Source organism: Saimiri boliviensis, chromosome 21 (genome assembly GCF_048565385.1).
Source record: "Saimiri boliviensis isolate mSaiBol1 chromosome 21, mSaiBol1.pri, whole genome shotgun sequence".
NCBI lineage: Eukaryota > Metazoa > Chordata > Mammalia > Primates > Cebidae > Saimiri > Saimiri boliviensis.
The window spans coordinates 26,769,943-26,787,343 of record NC_133469.1 but is presented as its reverse complement, the minus strand read 5'-3'; the positions used below and the strand labels follow the sequence as shown (position 1 = coordinate 26,787,343).

At 57.3% G+C, this 17,401-nt stretch overlaps 1 protein-coding gene across 1 annotated transcript; it reads right to left on the bottom strand.

Moving 5' to 3' along the window:
* Positions 1-1,912: 1,912 nt before the first annotated feature.
* Positions 1,913-10,003, bottom strand: ADORA2A (adenosine A2a receptor). The gene is made up of 2 exons (XM_010349235.3): positions 9,659-10,003; positions 1,913-3,331 (listed from the first exon to the last, which is right to left on the bottom strand). Exons 1-2 carry the CDS (start codon positions 9,979-9,981, stop codon positions 2,422-2,424), a joined length of 1,233 nt encoding a protein of 410 aa, XP_010347537.1. The 5' UTR covers positions 9,982-10,003; the 3' UTR covers positions 1,913-2,421.
* Between the last annotated feature and the right edge of the window lie 7,398 nt (positions 10,004-17,401).

Here is a 17,401-nt window from a genome sequence, read left to right as displayed (position 1 = left end):
CCACCGCGCCCGGCAGAACATGATGTTGTATACTTTTTGGTTTGGTTCAAATAGTTCATAAGTTAATGAGAAAAAAAGTCACAGGGATTTTGCAGTCAGACCTGGTTTTTTTGTTTTTTTTTTTGAGACGAAATTCCACTCATTACCCACGCTGGAGTGCAATGGCGCGATCTTGGCTCACCGCAACCTCCGCCTCCTGGGTTCAAGCAATTCTCCTGCCTCAGCCTCCTGAGTAGCTGGGACTACAGGCACAAGCCACCATGCCCAGCTAATTTTTTGTATTTTTAGTAGAGACGGGGTTTCATCATGTTGACCAGGATGGTCTCGATCTCTCAACCTCGTGATCCACCCGCCTCGGCCTCCCAAAGTGCTGGGATTACAGGCTTGAGCCACCGCGCCCGGCAGAACATGATGTTTTATACTTTTTGGTTTGGTTCAAATAGTTCATAAGTTAATGAGAAAAAAAGTACAGGGATTTTGCAGTCAGACCTGGGTTTTTTTTGTTTCTTTTTTTTTTTTTTTTTTTTTTTTTTGTGACAGAGTTTTGCCCTTGTTACCCAGGCTGGAGTGCAATGGTGCGATCTCGGCTCACCGCAACCTCCGCCTCCTGGGTTCAGGCAGTTCTCCTGCCTCAGCCTCTTGAGTAGCTGGGATTACAGGCACGCGCTACCATGCCCAGCTAATTTTTTGTACTTTTAGTAGAGACGGGGTTTCACCATGTTGACCAGGACGGTCTCGATCTCTTGACCTCGTGATCCACCCGCCTCAGCCTCCCAAAGTGCTGGGATTACAGGCTGGAGCCACTGCACCTGGCTCAGACCTGGGTTCTAAGTTCACTTCTGCCACTTACTAGCTGTGTGACCTGGAACAAGCATGTAACCTCTCTGGGCTTGTTCATCATCTGTAAAACGGGGCTCCCAGGGCTGTGTGAGGATCACCCTTGAAGTTCTCACAGTCCTTCTGGGTGTCCCAGAGTGAGTGAAACCAAACCAGGACAATCAGCTCCCTGCCAGCCTCAGGCAGGGGCAGGTGCTAACTGCCTTCTGGGCCTCAGACTTCACCATCACAGAAAGATGGCACCATCTCCTCAGGCAGGAGGCCCCTGAGGCCAGGATCAGAGCAAACACACCCCTCCCTGCTAGTTTCTTCTCTTGGCAATAGAAGGAGGGGGATTCTAGTGGAAGGAAGTATAGCCCCTGCCCAGATCTGTTTCCAGATACTTCTGTGGCCTCTGCTGGGGGGTGGAGCAGGGCAGGGGTGGGGGTCACAGTTCTGAGGTGACATATGAAGAGATCTTCCCTTAAAGATGTTAGGAGGGTAATGAGGGAGGGAGTTGCTGGGGAAAGCCCCTTCTCTGCAGCCTCTGTGGGCCCTCATAGAAATGCAGGTTGGATTGTGGTGCAGCCAGGCCACCTGTCCCCTCAAGGACAGGAGCCTGGGGAGGCCCCCTGGGGCAGGCAGGTGTCTGCACATACACACACTCTCACACATACACAACACATGCCTCTCTGTGTGCACAGGTCTGGCTATGGAGTAGGAAATGAACTCGGACACCATTCTCATTGGACAAGCTTAAAACACGATGTGGCTCATTTTTATTTTATCTCAGAAAAAAAAGTTCCCTTTAGAAGAAAAGGCAGTTAGACAAGGCCTCTCGCCAGGCAGCTCCGCGCTGCTTAGGCACGTGCCAGTGGCCTGCCAGCCCCGACCTCTCCCCTGGGGCCTGCGCCCATGCTCTGGCACTGCTCTGTTGTAACTCCCTGTCCTTGATCCCAGCATTGTCACTCCGAGAGATGGCCCTGGGACTGAGAAGTGGATGGCAGCTCATGACAGCGGGAGAGGACTGCCTGACTCCCCAGGCAGAGGCTCTGGTGCCAGGTTAGCAGCAGGACCGACAGCAGACCCAGCAGCCAGGGAGGAAAAGGTAATAAAATCAAAAGGGTTTCCTCACATTTACATTTTTCCTGGAAAAGAGTCAAATGTCACCTCTGGGCCCAGCAGCTCCTGAACCCTTTGATTGTCTAGGGAGAGTGGTGGGTGGGTGGCAGGCGGCTGCTGGAGCCACTCCCCAGCCTCGGGGCCAAGCCGGTCTGCTGTGCCCAGCCTGCTCTGTGGAGACAAGGTGGCGCTTCCAGATGCTTCTGCAGTGGAGGGCTGGGCCCTGGCCAGCGAAGATGCTGCTGGTGCTGCGGCCCCCACCTGGTCCAGGGCTTCACAGCATGAAACGTCTGCTTCCTGCGACCCCAAGCCCTCCTTGCTGGGCCTCATGCTGCTCCAGCCTGGGGCTCTCTCCTCTCAGTCCAAAGCAGGAACCAGCTGCCCTCAGGGCTCCTGGCACTCTCTTCTCCCAACATGACTGGTCAAGCCAACCAGAAAGATAAAGATTTCCTTCCCTTAGGAAGGGGCAAACTCCAGGGATCATCAGGACACTCCTGCTCCATCCTGGGCCAGGGGGTCCTCTGTGCCAGGGGACTCTGGGCACACGCCCTTGAGCTCATGGCTAAGGAGCTCCACGTCTGGGAGGCCCGTGTCTCCCTGGGACTCTCGGGCACTCCCTCCACTCACCAGCCCCAGAGCGTAGCCATTGGGCCTCCGCTCCGGGTGGGGAGCACTGCCGTTGGCCCACACTCCTGGGGGGTGGCCGTTGAGACGGAGGCTCACCTGCTCTCCATCACTGCCATGAGCTGCTAGGGCCCGGGCACTGGTGCCAGCTGCTGCCTTGAAGGGTTCTTGCTGTCCCAGGACGTGGCTGCGAATGATCTTGCGGAAGGTCTGGCGGAACTCGCGGATACGGTAGGCATAGATGAAGGGATTCACAACCGAATTGGTGTGGGAGAGGACGATGGCCAGGTACATGAGCCAGAGAGGGGCGTGGCTGCAGTCGGGACAGAAGAAGGTGAAGCAGTTGATGATGTGAAGGGGCAGCCAGCAGAGGGCAAAGAGCCCCACAATGATGGCCAGCGATTTGGCCGCGTGGACCTCCTTCTGCAGTGTGGACCGTGTCCGCTCCCCCGGCAGAGGTTGGCTCTCCATCTGCTTCAGCTGTCGTCGCGCTGCCAGGAAGATCCGCAGGTAGACACCCAGCATGAGCAGCAGGGGCCCCAGCACACAGGCAAAGAAGTTGAAGTACACCATGTAGTTCATGGGGACCACGTCCTCAAAGAGACAGGCCACCTGGCCCTCCCCGCAGCCCTGGGAGTGGTTCCTGCCCTCCTTAGGCTGACCACAGTTGTTCCAACCCAGCATGGGAGTCAGACCGATGGCAAATGACAGCACCCAGCAGATGGCAATGATGCCCTTAGCCCTCGTGCCAGTCACCAAGCCATTGTACCTGGGGAGAAGACACCAGCGTCAGAGATCTGAGAAGCCAGGGTTAAGCAGGGCCAAGAGTTCAGGACCCCAGAGCAGCAGCTTCTTCCCTATTTACTGGCTGTAAGGTCTTGGACCAGTCATTCCTGCTGCCTCACCTCGGCATCCTCTTCCATTAAGTGGAAGGAGTATGCCTTGCCTTCTCATGGGCTGCTGGGAGGTAACAGGAGAGCAGTCACCCCAGAAATGGAAACCCAAGTACAAACGTCCAGATGGTCATTAAGTAGTCTTCGTAGTCCTGGGACTTAGTTTGGTTGGAGGGAATTAACGCATGATTTTTTGAGGGAAAACAATTTTTCTCTAAAGGCAAATGTGTCATGGTTGATCTTGGTTAAGATTATGACACGTTTCCCTTTAGAGAGTGGGAAGGGTCTGGACGGCGTCCTCACTGGCTGTGGGTAGCACCGGCCACATCTGACCTGTGGAGGATCTAGGCCTCTTGTGCTCCACACCCCTGTCTTCTCTTCCCCATTTGACTTGGGGTCTCCAGAAGCCTTTGGGGAGAGGCAGCATGGTGGGTAAGAGAGGGGAGGAGGCCCCAGGCCAAAGGAGATGCCATTTCTCCCCTCCAAACCCATCCACAGCCCTCTGGAGAGAAATGAGAGGATTACGTGTTAACATTTACATGGCCATCTTAACATTCGTAAGGAAATTCTGAGGTCCAGGGGACGGTAAACTGCCCGAAATCACTCAGTCTTCCGAAGTGAGAGCCAGACAGAAATCCAAGCCCACCAATTCCCAGCCTCATACTCGGGAAATGGCTGGATCTGCCATCCAGGAAGCAGACCTCAGCCCTGCAGGAAAGGTGGCATAGATTTCATAAAAGAATGGACAATGAAAAAAAGTCTCCCTAATTTAGGAAGGCAACCTTGATAATCACTGAGGGATGACTTGCGTTGAATAGTTTTGATTCTGGCAAGACCAGATTACACTCCCCTCTACCTGGCAGAAACCCTACCCATCCTTCAAGTCTGGGATAGAGAGCTCAGGGAAGTTTCCTACCAAAGTGCACCTCAGGGCAGTGCCTTCCTACATCCATCTCTGCACGTCAGCTCTGAGACAGGGACACTCAGAAGGTGCAAGGAAAAATGTGCTCCACTTAACTCCGGAGTTGGGAACATCCACAGAAACCGCCTCATCCACAAGTGGCAAACAGGCGCCTCCATGTAGTACACACAGGAGACAGCCAGTGGGGCTGGTCTTCGCTGTCAGGCAAAATGTGCACCCACTGTTACCAGGTCTCAGGTGGGGCTGGGGAGACGGTTTTCTGGGTAAAATCTCCCAAGATTTAAATTTTGTCAACTAATTCAAATTAAAAAAGAGAAGCCCTGTGGCTTCTGATCTTTTAGGTGGTCCAGTCCTCTCGCTTTACAGATGGGTAAACTGAGGCCTGTGGAGAGGAATGGACTTGCTGTGGACATTCCAAGAGCCCAGAGCTAACTCAGGCCAAAGCGAGTCTGTCTGTTCTGAATCTCTTGGGCCAATTTTGAATCCAAACAGTCACTGGGCAAGCCCATGCTCAGGAGATCCTCAGCTCTATTCCGTGGGGGCTTGGTCACCTGCAACAGGCTCTCCACAGGAGGAGGGTTATAGATTTGCCTATTGCTGCCAAGCAACAGGGAGCTGGCACTGCCCTGCCTCCTGTCGGACTCTCAAACATGAACTCTCAGGCTTCTCATTCTCACGTCTGATGCTTACATCGCACTGACTCTGTGCCAGGCACTGTTTAAGTGCTCTGCAAATAGTCATTGATATGGTCCCCATTGACTGGGAAGCTGTATGAATTTTGACATCATTCCTGAGAAAAGCATATCCCTCCCTGGTTTCTGGCCCTGTAAACAGGAATGTTCTAAAACTTCATCTCTCTAAGCCTCAGTTTCTTCATTTGTAAAATGGGACCAAGTCCTGGACCTGTCAGCACTGCCCCCTAAGGGCAGAATGGAGAATCACTGGGTGGAAATTACAGGGAAGCCAATGGTGGCTCAGGATGGGTGAGAGTTTTTCAGCTGAGTGGTTCACAGGAGAGAGGGGCTGCCTCAGGCACTAGTGAGTTTCCTGTCGTTGGAGGCAGTGTTGCAGAGCCAAGCAGCCACAGGGGTGTTGCAGAGCTGCCTGGGCCCTGGGGCCACCTGCTTTGCTGGTTTTCAGACTGTTCTCAGCAGCAAACCTTGTCGCCCACATTCCCAGGCAGTCACAGAGGTGAAGCTGCGGGGGAAGGGAAGGGGCTTATTAAATGTTTATTGAATCAGTGAACTGGTGGGGCCAGCAGAGCCAACCTGAAGGCTTCTGGGAACACAGTATGGAAATCCCGGTCTGTCCAATTGTTTACTTGTACAGAAGAGGGAACCCACAAGGGGAGTCTTCCACTGCACTCTGCAAAGAAAGCCCCGTGTGGGGACAGAAACAAAACATGCATTAATAGCACTTGCCTATATATGCAAAGAATATCTCTGAAAGGATTCTTAACATGGCCTTGCAGGGAGGGAACTGGGGGTGGGGGCAGGGGGTGTGGAGGACAACTTTCTACTATACTATACTCTTGTTCCTTTTTAATATTTTAGCGTGGGCAACTATTACTCATTTAAAAAAAAATAGACTAAGCGTAATCAAAAGCAAGCCCCATAGCCTGAGAGCCCTGGACCTGGTGCCCAGGGGGCGGGGACAGCACCAGCCTGGATGGAATCACGGCTGAGCCTCGGCCAGGAGCAGCAGTGTCCCCAGGCTGCATCTGTGACTCACACACTCACCTCTTGCCCTCCTAGACCTCAAACATTGACCATCCAGCTGGAAGGGATGCCAGGGCTGTCTAGCATGACACGCTGCCACTCCGGGGTGCCCAGGTATGTCAGAGAATGTGGGTCCCAAAGCTGCCCACCCCTTCTGGGGGTGCTCTCTACAGCCATTTCCCTGGGTTTGCAGACTGCCCCTTTCTGGGGACCTCCATTACTCACACTGGGGGGCTCACCCTATGGTCCAAGAATATGCTCCATGATTCCGGCTGGGGCTTTATGTGCACGTGTACCACCCTGAGTAGGTGGGGCTTTCCTAAGTTGTCCCAAGGAGTCATTGATCCAAGAACTGAAGAGCCACGGACATATTGGGGAAACCTACATCCCTTCCCTGGCGTGAACAGGCCCGACTTGGCCTCCACCCTTCCTGCCCACTCTGTCCATCTCTCTGTCACTCGGCAGCCAGGCCACCCTTCCTTGGCCCAGTGCCCACATGCTCATTCCTTCCTCAGGGCCTTGTCCCAGGCTTTGCCCCCAGCTCCTGACACACCTGCCACCACACACATGCCAATGAGACCCTGCCTACCCATCTTGTGAGACCGACTGGGTGGTGCCTCCTCCAGGGAGCCCTCCTAATTCTGCTCTTAGAAGTCATAGGACTTAAGGCCTCAGCACCAACTGCCAACTCTACCTTGGCCTGTTCCTCAACCAGTGAGGGCATCTGCCAGGGGCTGCTATGAGAGGTAGGGGACAGTGACAAAAGTCCCCTGGGAACAGATGCCCGTGTGTCTCGCCCTGAATTTCCATCCTCTGGGGACAGAGCGCTACATCTCTGCCCCTCTTGTGGCGTCCGTCTCTCAGAAGTTCCTTGACTAGGTCCTGTGCTAGCACAACCGGTTCCCTGTACTTGGAAAAGGATAGATTTTTCCAAAACTGAATCTTTAAAAAAAAAAAGTTAACGGAGATTTGGGCAGGCTTGTGGAGCAGGAAACGGCATGTAGAGGCGGCTGGATTCCCAGCAGAGGAGGAGGAGGAGGACGCCAAGCCAGGCTGCGACTCCAGCGCCAGCCAGGAGTACCTCCAAATTCCCTCACACCCCACTTGCTCTTGGGAGCCCACGTGGCCACCTCCACAAGCCCTGCGCCCCAGGGGCCTTGAGGAACGGGACAGTGAAGGAACCTGCAGGCCAGGAATAGCTTGAAGGGCCAGGAGTCCATCCACATCGGGAGACACTCGTGTGTCCTCCCTCCTCTGGCCTCCCCATGAGTTCTTGAGCAACAGGAGGGTCAGAACATCCGCCCTGGCCACAATGCAGGCCAAGAGGATGAAGGAGAGGCTGAGCTGACATCCTTTGGCAACCGTAAAGCTCTCTGCCCACAAGGGAGGATGAACATCATCGCTGTCATCCTCTCCAGGGGCTCCCTGCCGAAGAGACCAGCCTAAGCCTTGCAGAGCCGCATGGAGCAGAGTCAAATGGCTCAAGGTCTGGGTGGAACTGAGGCCCAGGTCCAAGAAAGATGGGATGAGATGGGTAGGGGGCAGGTCCATGGCTCTGAACCCAAAGATCTGAATCCCCACCCTCCCCACCCCACCAACCCTCCTCAGGGTCCCTGTCACCCCATCCATTCATTGGACAGTCAGAACCCCTTTGTGAGCTCAGAGGGGCAGAGACACTTATCCTATGGATGAGGAAATGGGCCCAGAGGGAGGCAGCTGACTTCCCACAACCATGCAGTCCATACTGTCCTACTACCTAGGGAGTCGCGCTCTCAACTCTCAGAAAACAAGCAAAGGGAGAGACAAAAGGGAAGAAAAGCTCCTTTAAATTGAAAACAGCAGCCCTGATCACTCCCTAGAAGGTTGTTGCCCTTTGAATCAGAGAAAAAAGTGAGAGCTCAGCCTCTGCTTCCCCATGGAGCATTCCCGTCAGTGCGTAGGCTCAGCTCGGTTTCCTGAGTGGGCTCCAGTCCTCTGTTCTCCGGCCCCTCTGGGCACCTGCAGGCAGGCCCCCTCCTGGGCCTCCGTGTTCTGAGCTGTCACTGGATGAACCTGAACTCTGCTCTGCCTGTTGCAGCGCAAGGGATGGAGGCTCCCCAGAGACTGCCCTTGGGAGTCAGACAACCTCTAATTCTGCCCCTGTTAGAGCTGGCCAGGGTCCCCTTCTCCTTTGCCAAGGGTTCTAGCCTCTCCTGGGGTACAGAGCATCTGACAGGGCAGTGTGAGGTCCAGACTCCTCCCTTCCCTGGAGCAGCCTGAACGTGGCTCCTGCTCCAACTTCGAGCCCAGGTGCCAGTGATGGCTGCCTGGTGCAGGCTCTGGGAGACAGGCTGCCCATGACTGCTCCCCAGTGACTGAAGTCCAATGGTATCGGGCCACATTCTTTTCCAGGCCGAGCCCCAGCTCTACTACCAACTCGTTGTGTGGCCCGGAGACAGCTGACTTTCTTCTCTGAGGCTCATTTTCCATCCAGGAGATGAGAGGAAATGACCTCTAAGGCCCCTGGGGTTTGACACTCTGAATTTCTATTTGCTCACTTAGCTGGGTCCTCCTCCCTGCTGGGGCACCCTCAGCCCGAGCGGGGCTGCTGTGGCTTCCTCTTTAGGGAGGCACCCACAGCAGTCTCAGATAATTCACTGCGGGGAAGGGGTCCCCTGCTCCCTGACCACCTCAAGCCTCATGCGTGGCTTCAGGGCCCACAACCACTCAGGCCGTGGAACCCAGCTCTGTGGAGAAGGGGCCAGGAGGTGGGGCAGAAGGCCTCAAGGTCCCCAAGGGAGGGATGCACACTTTAGCCTCATCTATGGCCTGGGTAGGTGGAAGCCAAGCCAAGTAAACTCAGCCTCCGGGAAAATCTTCATTTACACAATACTTGGCTGAAGTCACTTCACAAAAGATTCACCATAAAAACCCCCCTCCAACAGCTAGACCCTGAGCACCCAGGCTGTCTCCAAGACCATGAGTCCTTGGTGACCTAAGGAGCAACAGAATTTGCATATAGGTCCAAGTGACTCACTGTGGCATTCAGCCGAGTCACTTCCCCTCTCTGGGTCATTTTCCTAATGTGCATGCTGGGAGGCTGGCCCAGAGGAGCCGGGGGAAGGCAGGTGGCGGGCGGCTCCTGGCACTGAGGTCCTGTGGTTTCCCCTGGTTCCCCACTTGCCCCAGCATCATGTGGGGAGTTTTGCTCATGTGTAAGGAATGGCCCAGACACATCCACTGGCAGCACGTGGGTCACTGGGACCAGAGCTCCCCACTGAGCCTAATGCCAGACCCTGGCCACACTCATCTGCCCACAGCCAGAGCACGGCTGGTCTCGGGCAGCCTGGGGAAACCCGGGGAGAACCAGGCCACCCTGAGCCCACAGGGATCAGTCGGTTTGGCATTACTGCTGGCCACAGACTGGCCCTGGGCAGACCCTGCTGAGCCCAGGGCCCCAGCCCCAGATCCCCATGCCGACAATGCAGCCCAGGCCCCGACCCCAGGCTCACCCTGGCCCAGGGCACAGACCAAAGCCTGGGCACCGGCAGCCTCTGTACAGATGTAACCCCAACCCTGCTCACCGGAGCGGGATGCGGATAGCGATGTAGCGGTCAATGGCAATGGCCAGGAGGCTGAAGATGGAGCTCTGTGTGAGGACCAGGACGAAGCAGGCAATGAAGAGGCAGCCGTGGCAGGCAGCACAGAACCCAGTGCTGATGGTGATGGCAAACGGGATGGCGAGCACGCCCACCGCAATGTCGGCCGCTGCCAGCGACACCACGAAGTAGTTGGTGACGTTCTGCAGGTTGCTGTTGAGCCACACGGCCCAGCACACCAGGACATTGCCCAGGATGGCCAGCACGGCAATGGCCAGCTCCACCGTGATGTACACCCAGGAGCCCATGATGGGCACGGCCACAGCCAGGGAGGCTCAGCACGGACGTGGGCTGGGCCAGCTCACGGTCCATAGCTGCAGCCCGGCCGCCTGCCTGGCTCCCAGCCCGGCCCAGGCGGAGGGGCCCAGGCCCCTAAGCCCCCTCCTCACAGGAGCCAAGTGCAGCTTTGCTGGGGTGGTCTCCAAGGGTTTTTTCACAGAGGCCTCTGAGTCTCCCAAAACCAGGCCCGCTCCAGGGCCTCTGGCAGCAGCAGCAGCATAGCTCAGCCCAGCTTCAGGGTTCCCGAGGCACCTGCAAAGGGACAGCAGTGAGAAGCTGAACCCCCCTGCACAGGGGAGGCCCTGCGGAAAGTGCCACCCCTCGCCCCCCATCCACCCAGGCCCCTGAAGACCCTACAGCTTCAGATCCCACCCCACCCACAGGCCAGGTGCCAGCCTGAGGATGGCCCCCTGGATGGTGGACACCCAAGGATGGTCGGGGGCCATCCTCAGGCTGACTCCTGGCCTGTGCCTGGTCTGCCCTGGTCATAGCCAGGAGGCAGGAGAAGAAGGATTTTGACCCTTCCTTTAGAGGAGGACCCCCGAGAAGTCACTGAGTTAGTCTGCTTTCCCTGGTTCAGAGTTCCCGCTACGACCCTCACACAAACCCCTCCCAAGGAGGCAGCCCCTTCTCCCAGGCTCTGCAGAACGATAGATGGCACCATGGCCGGGCCCCTGCCAGGACTCCAGCTCACCCCAGTACCATCCATGGCTCCCTGCATTCTCTGCTCTGGGTATTGGGATCACGGTGCCTCCCACTCTGGATTTGGGGCGGAGGATCAGCCGCAGTCTGATTTTTCCCTGAGTCCTGGAGCCCGGCCAGCCCCATGACCCTCCCTCCCAGAATGGCCCCTCCCTGCCCAGGCTTTCCCGATCCCACCGTCTCTCACCAGGTCAGCTTCTCAGCCCCTGGCCCGCTCCATCCCACTAGATCTCCCATGAACTACCAGCACCCACCTAAGGCACACCAGCCTCCCTATGAAAGGACAGGCCAGAAATCCCTGGAGCTCGGATGTGGGGAGCCGCCTGGTCCTGTCTCCCACTGCTGCAGAGGGTAAGCCCTCTCACACTGTGCCCCAACCTGCTGCCTCCAGGTGCCCCTGCCAGCCAGCTGCAGTCACAGCAGGGGCGGCGCTGCAGCAGCTGACTATGAGCTTCCCCTCGGAGGGAGCCGCCTCACCTCCCTCCTCCCACGCCCTCTCCCCCACCTGCTTCGCTGCCTGTCTGACACCAGGAATGACTGACTAGAATTTGGTCCCCGGCAGAAAGCAAGTACTGAGCCAGGACTCACTGGGGGAGTCTGGGCAAGAATGCTTTTCTTTTCTGGGCCTCAGTTTCTTCATTGATACGGTGAGGTGGCTGGACTCCAAATGACTTCTAGGGACCATGCCAGCTCTCACTCATGATTCCTTTTTTTCTTCTTAGATGGTTTTGCTCTTGTTGCCCAGGCTGGAGGGCAGTGGCATGATCTCGGCTCACTGCAACCTCCACCTTCCGGGTTCAAGCTATTCTCCTGCCTTAGCCTCCCGAGTAGCTGGGATTACAGGTGTCCACTACGACGCCCAGCTAATTTTTGGTATTTTTAGTAGAGACGGGGTTTCACCATGTTGGCCAGGCTGGTCTCAAACTCCTGACCTCAGGTAATCCGCCTACCTCGGCCTCCCAAAGTGCCGGGATTACAGGTGTGAGCCACCTCACCTGGCCCTCACCCATGATTCTATGAGAAGGAAACAGATTTTAAATGGCTCCCTGAGAAGTCTTGGTTCCCTAGCAGGCCTGAGCCCAGCCCCAACTCCCAGTGTCCCCCTCCAACCTGTGAATGGTCTGGGTCCAAGCGGACCTCTGCCCATTAAACGACCTCTCTTTGAGAGCTAAGAGGCCCCCAGATCTACCCCCTCTAGTCCTGAACCCTCATGGGGCCCTATGGGTGTGTAGCCAGCAGCCACCACCCGTCTGCCTTTCATGTGGACTCACCAGCCACCTCATCTCTCTCTCCTCCAGGACATGAGGGATGGAGCAGGCCTGGCAACTGGGAAAGAAGGTCACTCCTGCTCCCAAGCCCTGTTCAAAGGGCCAGGCTCCCCTCTGCCCCACTGTCCATGTGATGGAGCTCAAACAGATGGACCCCAACTGTCCCTATAACTCCAATACCATCCGCACCTCAGGAGGCTGAAACAAGATCAGCAGAGGCTGTAGCCAGAGCTGGGCCTGGAGGTTCTGCACCCAGTGGGCCCTTTTGCCCCCACGAGGAGGCTTGGAATGGAGCCTCTGACACAGAAGTGAGAGGAGGGAGGAGAGTGCAGAGCCAGAGACCCTGCAGAAGCGGAGGTCTGCAGCAGTTGGAAAGGGCTGGGTCCTCCCAAATCCCTGCTTTGCACGGTGCACTTCCCAGGCAGCCACTCACAAAGCGTGTCGCTGGCAGGGACATGCCAGACCAAGTCTCCTGGCACCATCCTTGGCCACACTCACGGAACACAGTTATCCCTGATGCTCCTGGCCTCTCCCCGAGCAGCCTTCAGGCCCCCCTGACTCACGACAGGCCCCTGCCCAACAGGTACAAGTGAAGCTGGTGCTGGACCTGGGCTGCCTCCTACCCCGGTGCCTGGCCTTTGGCCCCAAGGTGGCCTCCCAGACTTAGCACCACCAGCAGCAGCGACAGGCCACTGCCCAGTGAGGCCCAGTGAACCACTGAAGAGCCGCCACTACCCAGGCATCCTGCCTCCCACCACTGCCCTCTCTAGGGCATCTGCGCTGAAGGACACCACAGCCTTCTGCCAATCTGACCAGCCCAGGCTAGAAGGCTGATGCAGCTCTGGACCATGCTCCTGCAGGCTCTCCCAGCTGCTGCCAGCACATCCTGGGTAAGGCTTGCCCGGACCCACAGGCAACCCGGGCCCCTGCCAAGCCAGAATCCACTCTTGGCTGTGCCTTTCTTCGCCCTGAGCAAAGCAGATCGGTGGAGCCAGAGGCACCCTTGGGGCAGGCAGGGGAGGAGACGTGCGTTCCTGGGGGGAGGCTGGGAGCTACCCAGTCACAGGTTGGCAAATCGGCCCCAGGCCGGGGGGTGCCCTGACTTACAGGCTGATTCCTGCAGTGTAAATTCTCCCCCTTCAGGCTACTAATGTGTCGTGGACCAGAACTGGGGAGCAACGCAGAGTCAGCTGGCCATGGTGCCAGTTACCGCTGAGCTGTCAAACCATACGCTGTTCCAGGGGCCACCTGCCTAGAGGCCAGCACTGCACTGGACCCTCGAACACATCTTGTGCAGCCTGCTTAGGAGCTTGGGAAACGACTGTCATCTGTGATCTTGCTGGTCCCACAAAGCCCATTTTACAGATGAGGAAGCTGAGGCCCAACGGTGTGAAGCGACCTCTCCCGGCCTCACCAAGAGCACTGGAGGGTGATGCAGGCCTGGGGCCGTGCCCACAGCATGGCAGCAGGAGGGCTCCTGGGCCTCCACTCCCCTCCCTCAGAAGCCTCCCAGAGTGACCGGAAGGTCAGAGGCCCCAGGGAGGGGCCAGGATCTGGCAATTTCCTTTCCCTCTCTGTTGGTCCTGTACATCTAATTAATCCTTGAGTCATCTGTTGCTAACCAGGAGGGGAAATTAAATATTAATAATGTAATGCTGTGACTGCCCCTCGTTGGGGCAGAGGGCAAACACTGTCCCATATAAACAGGGGACTCATGTTGCGGAATGTGCATAATGCCTCTCGAAAGAACAACCCCGCCGGGCGCGGTGGCTCAAGCCTGTAATCCCAGCACTTCGGGAGGCCGAGGCGGGTGGATCACGAGGTCAAGAGATCGAGACCATCCTGGTCAACATGGTGAAACCCCGTCTCTACTAAAAATACAAAATATTAGCTGGGCATGGTGGCGCGTGCCTGTAATCCCAGCTACTCGGGAGGCTGAGGCAGGAGAATTGCCCGAACCCAGGAGGCGGAGGTTGCAGTGAGCCGAGATCGTGCCATTGCACTCCAGCCTGGGTAACAAGAGCGAAACTCCATCTAAAAAAAAAAAAAAAAGAACAACCCCATAGGATTCCACACGGTCAGACTCAAAGCTGATGCTGCCTCCCTTCCTCACCTCCCCCAGCTCGGCCACTTTAATTAAAACTCCATTTAATCAAAACCCACACATCTCCTAGCCCACTTTTTCCGGTTCCTCATATGTCACACTATCAAGGCCCTCTGTACACATGCCCAGATGGTGGCTATACCCCCCAGAGCCTGCTGCACAGTGGTGCCCACCAGCTTCTAGGCAGTGCCCTGCACACCTGCTCCTGAGGGCGGCTAAGGGCAACGAACAGGGCACAGTGCAGGAACTCGGACCCGCTCCAGCCATGCCGGCCTGTTCCTGGGCTCCAGAGCCCCAGCCTAAGAACCCGCCTGCTACCTTCCCGTAACAATTGTTTACCAAGTACCTCTACCAGGGCTGGCAGCACCCCAACTGCTGGGCCACAGGGAGATGTGCTGCCTGCTGCTGTGCCTGGCCCCATCTGGGCCCTGAGCATATGGCAGGGGACCTCCAAGGAGGAAAGGATCCAGGACATTCCTGGGAGGTGGCTGCTGCCCTGTGGCCTCAGGCACCGCACGTCACTCCCTGTCTCCACAACCTTGGCTCACCTAAGATGAGTTACAAATCAATTTTAAAGCACAGGAGGTAAGTGAAGGCTAAGAAAGGTAATCAACAGAATAAAAAATAGAGAGACGAATTCATTGCAAAAGAAAGGAAGGTAAGGCAGTAATCTAATAATGATTTCAGAGACCTTTAGGATCTCCAAAGAGGCAAAGCAAGGAATGGCATCCGCGGACAAGAATGAGAACTTCTGAACCAACTGGCAGAAATGAGCAAGGACAGGTGGATATGAGCAAGAAATCTTATCACATCCAGGGACTGAAAAGCAGAGGGATGGAAAGGGGATGTGACGGGCCTCAGGCACACACAGGAGGCTAGCACTGAGGAGTCCTCACAGAAATGCCACCAACAGACCGAGTCTAGGAGAAAACACTTGAGAGGCACGGGGCGGACTGAGAAGCATCAGCAAGTGGCTTGTGAGAAGCATCAGCAAGTGGCTTGTGGGGCTCAGCAGGGGCACAGCAGGTCGAGGGCCCCCGCTATGACTGGCTTTTGGGGTGGCCCAAACTAGGGCCACAGGATCCCTGAACCCCTCCCAAACTCTTCAGCAAAGGTGCCTTCCTCACTGCCCAGCGGCAAGTAGCCACCCAGCGTCCACCCAGTGTGGGCTCCACTTCCTTCCTGCCCTCCGGGGCTGCCTGGTGGCCCCCACTTCAGGTGCTGGGTGCAGACTGGGCCCAGGACCCAGAGATGCCTGGCACCCCTCCCCCACAGCCCTGGTGCGGCTGCAGCTCTCTGCTCTTGGTGGCAGGATGTGGGCAAGATGGGGCCGAGACCGAGCTCCGTGCAGCTGGAGACTAAGGCCCTGAGCCCGCCTCACAGAGCAGCCTCCACATTACACCCCAGGGCCAGCACTGGGGGCTGCAGCTCCTGCTCCCCACACCCCCATGTGTCCAGGCCAGGGGCCAGGGAGGTCACAGCCCCACCCCTCCACACCTGGAGGCCACTCACCCCCTCACAGGATGCTTCACCTGACAGCCCTCCTCCAAGGGCCGCACCCCACATGAAGGTGCTGTGGGCCCACGCTGTGCTGAAAGCAGCCTGGCTGGGGGCGGCTCCTGCTCCATGTCATAGTCCCCAAGACCCGGGCAGAGCTTCCCTTCTGCATGAGGCTGCTCACGTGTATGAAGGCTGCGGTGAGGCACATCAGGTTACGTGAAGGATCGGCACCTGCACCTCCCTCAGATGGCAGGCGACAGGTACTATGCCGCTGAAGTGGGGACAAGGGAGTGTTTCTAGATGGCCCCGAGGACACAGAGCCTAGTAGGCCTGGGCGGGACAGTTCGGGAGGCTTGAAGGGATGGTGCTGGGTGCAGGGCCTCAGGAAGCCCCAGAGTGACTACACCGAGGGTGGGAGGGGTGAGGACCGGCCGGTGGGTCCTTGGGCAGGTGTGACAAGGCAGCCCCGAGGCTGACAGGAGGGCAGGGTGACCTAGCAGAGACTGGCCACTGCTTCTTTCCCACTGCACAGCCTCCCCAAGACTGGCTCAGGGTTTGCAGAGCCTACTGAGGGGCCAGAGGCGAGTCCTCCTGTGACACAGGGGCAGACAGATACCAGCCTGGGGCCTCTGGGGAGAAGTCTCCTGCCCAGACACCAGAGGAGGCATCAAGTGACACTACTGGCCTCCCTCTGCTTGGCCAACTCTGGCAGCCTCTCCGCCAGGTGACAGCTGATGACAAAGACCAGGGTTGCAGCAGCGCTTCCAAGGGGTGGGGCACAGAAGGGCAGCAGCCGCCCCTGCCCAGTGACTCCTAGAACAGGCCTGTCCTGCAGGAGGGGTGGGGCCTGAGAGAATCCCCATGGCGATTCAGAGGGGGGGCATCTGGGTGGGATGTGGAGAAGGAGGTAAAGAGAGAGAGGAGATAAGATTCTAGCAGAGAAAAGGCCTGCCGAGGCTCAAGGCCGGGGTCCTGCTTTCCCAGGACTCCCATCGCCCCCTGTGCTGGGCCAAGGGGCAGCTGCTCTCCTGCTTCTCCCTCCACCTGATCCTCCCCTGTGGCGGGAGCCACAGTGTCCAGGCTGCAGGGGCTGGCCTCCCTCTCTGCCATGGAACTGCCCCTTCCCACCACCCAGGGCCCCAGGCCCGGTGCAGGAGGTGGGCAGTTGTGTGGGCACTCCTCTCTGTAGCCCACCCAGCTCCATTTCCTTCCCCATCTCAGACCCTCTGCTCCCTGCAACCTCCAGACCACCCACCTCCTGGGACCAAGGCCCTCGGGCCAAGCCCCTCCTGTCAGTGGCCCAGACCCTTCCCCTGGGGGCTAGAACCCTCCCTTTGACCAGCTCAGCTCCTGCCTGTGCGGTCTCCTCTCTGCAGCCTCCCCACCACACATGCCCCAAATCCCCTCGGCCTGTGCTTCCCGCCTTCATCCATCCGTCTGTCTGTCTGCCTGTCCTTCCTCTGCTCTCCTGTGTGCTCAGGGCCCAGTTTGCACTACACCAGACAAGACAGAACCCGCAAAAACGGTTGAGATAGCAATTCTAACTCATTTGGGGTTAGGTAGCTCAGGAATTAGGTTGGTGACAGGGTACCAAGACCACCTTTGGGGTGTCAAGACAGCTGAGCACCACCAGGGGCTTTGGTCCCACATGGCAGGCGCTGCCCAGGCCCCCACCTGGACTTGGCAGGACTGATGACCTCGAGCCACATGCTTGCTCCCAAGCCAACCACTGTTCACATGTCCCTCTGCCACCAGGAATCCCTGTGGTGTCCCCTGACCCTCAAGGGTAACACCCTCCCTCCCCGGTTCCCCAGC

Coding starts and splice junctions, on each gene's coding strand:
- ADORA2A (XM_010349235.3), bottom strand. CDS start 9,981: ATGGGCTCCTGGGTGTACATCACGGTGGAGCTGGCCATTGCCGTGCTG. Junction 3,332..9,658: donor GCTATCCGCATCCCGCTCCG/GTGAGCAGGGTT, acceptor TCTTCTCCCCAG/GTACAATGGCTTGGTGACTG.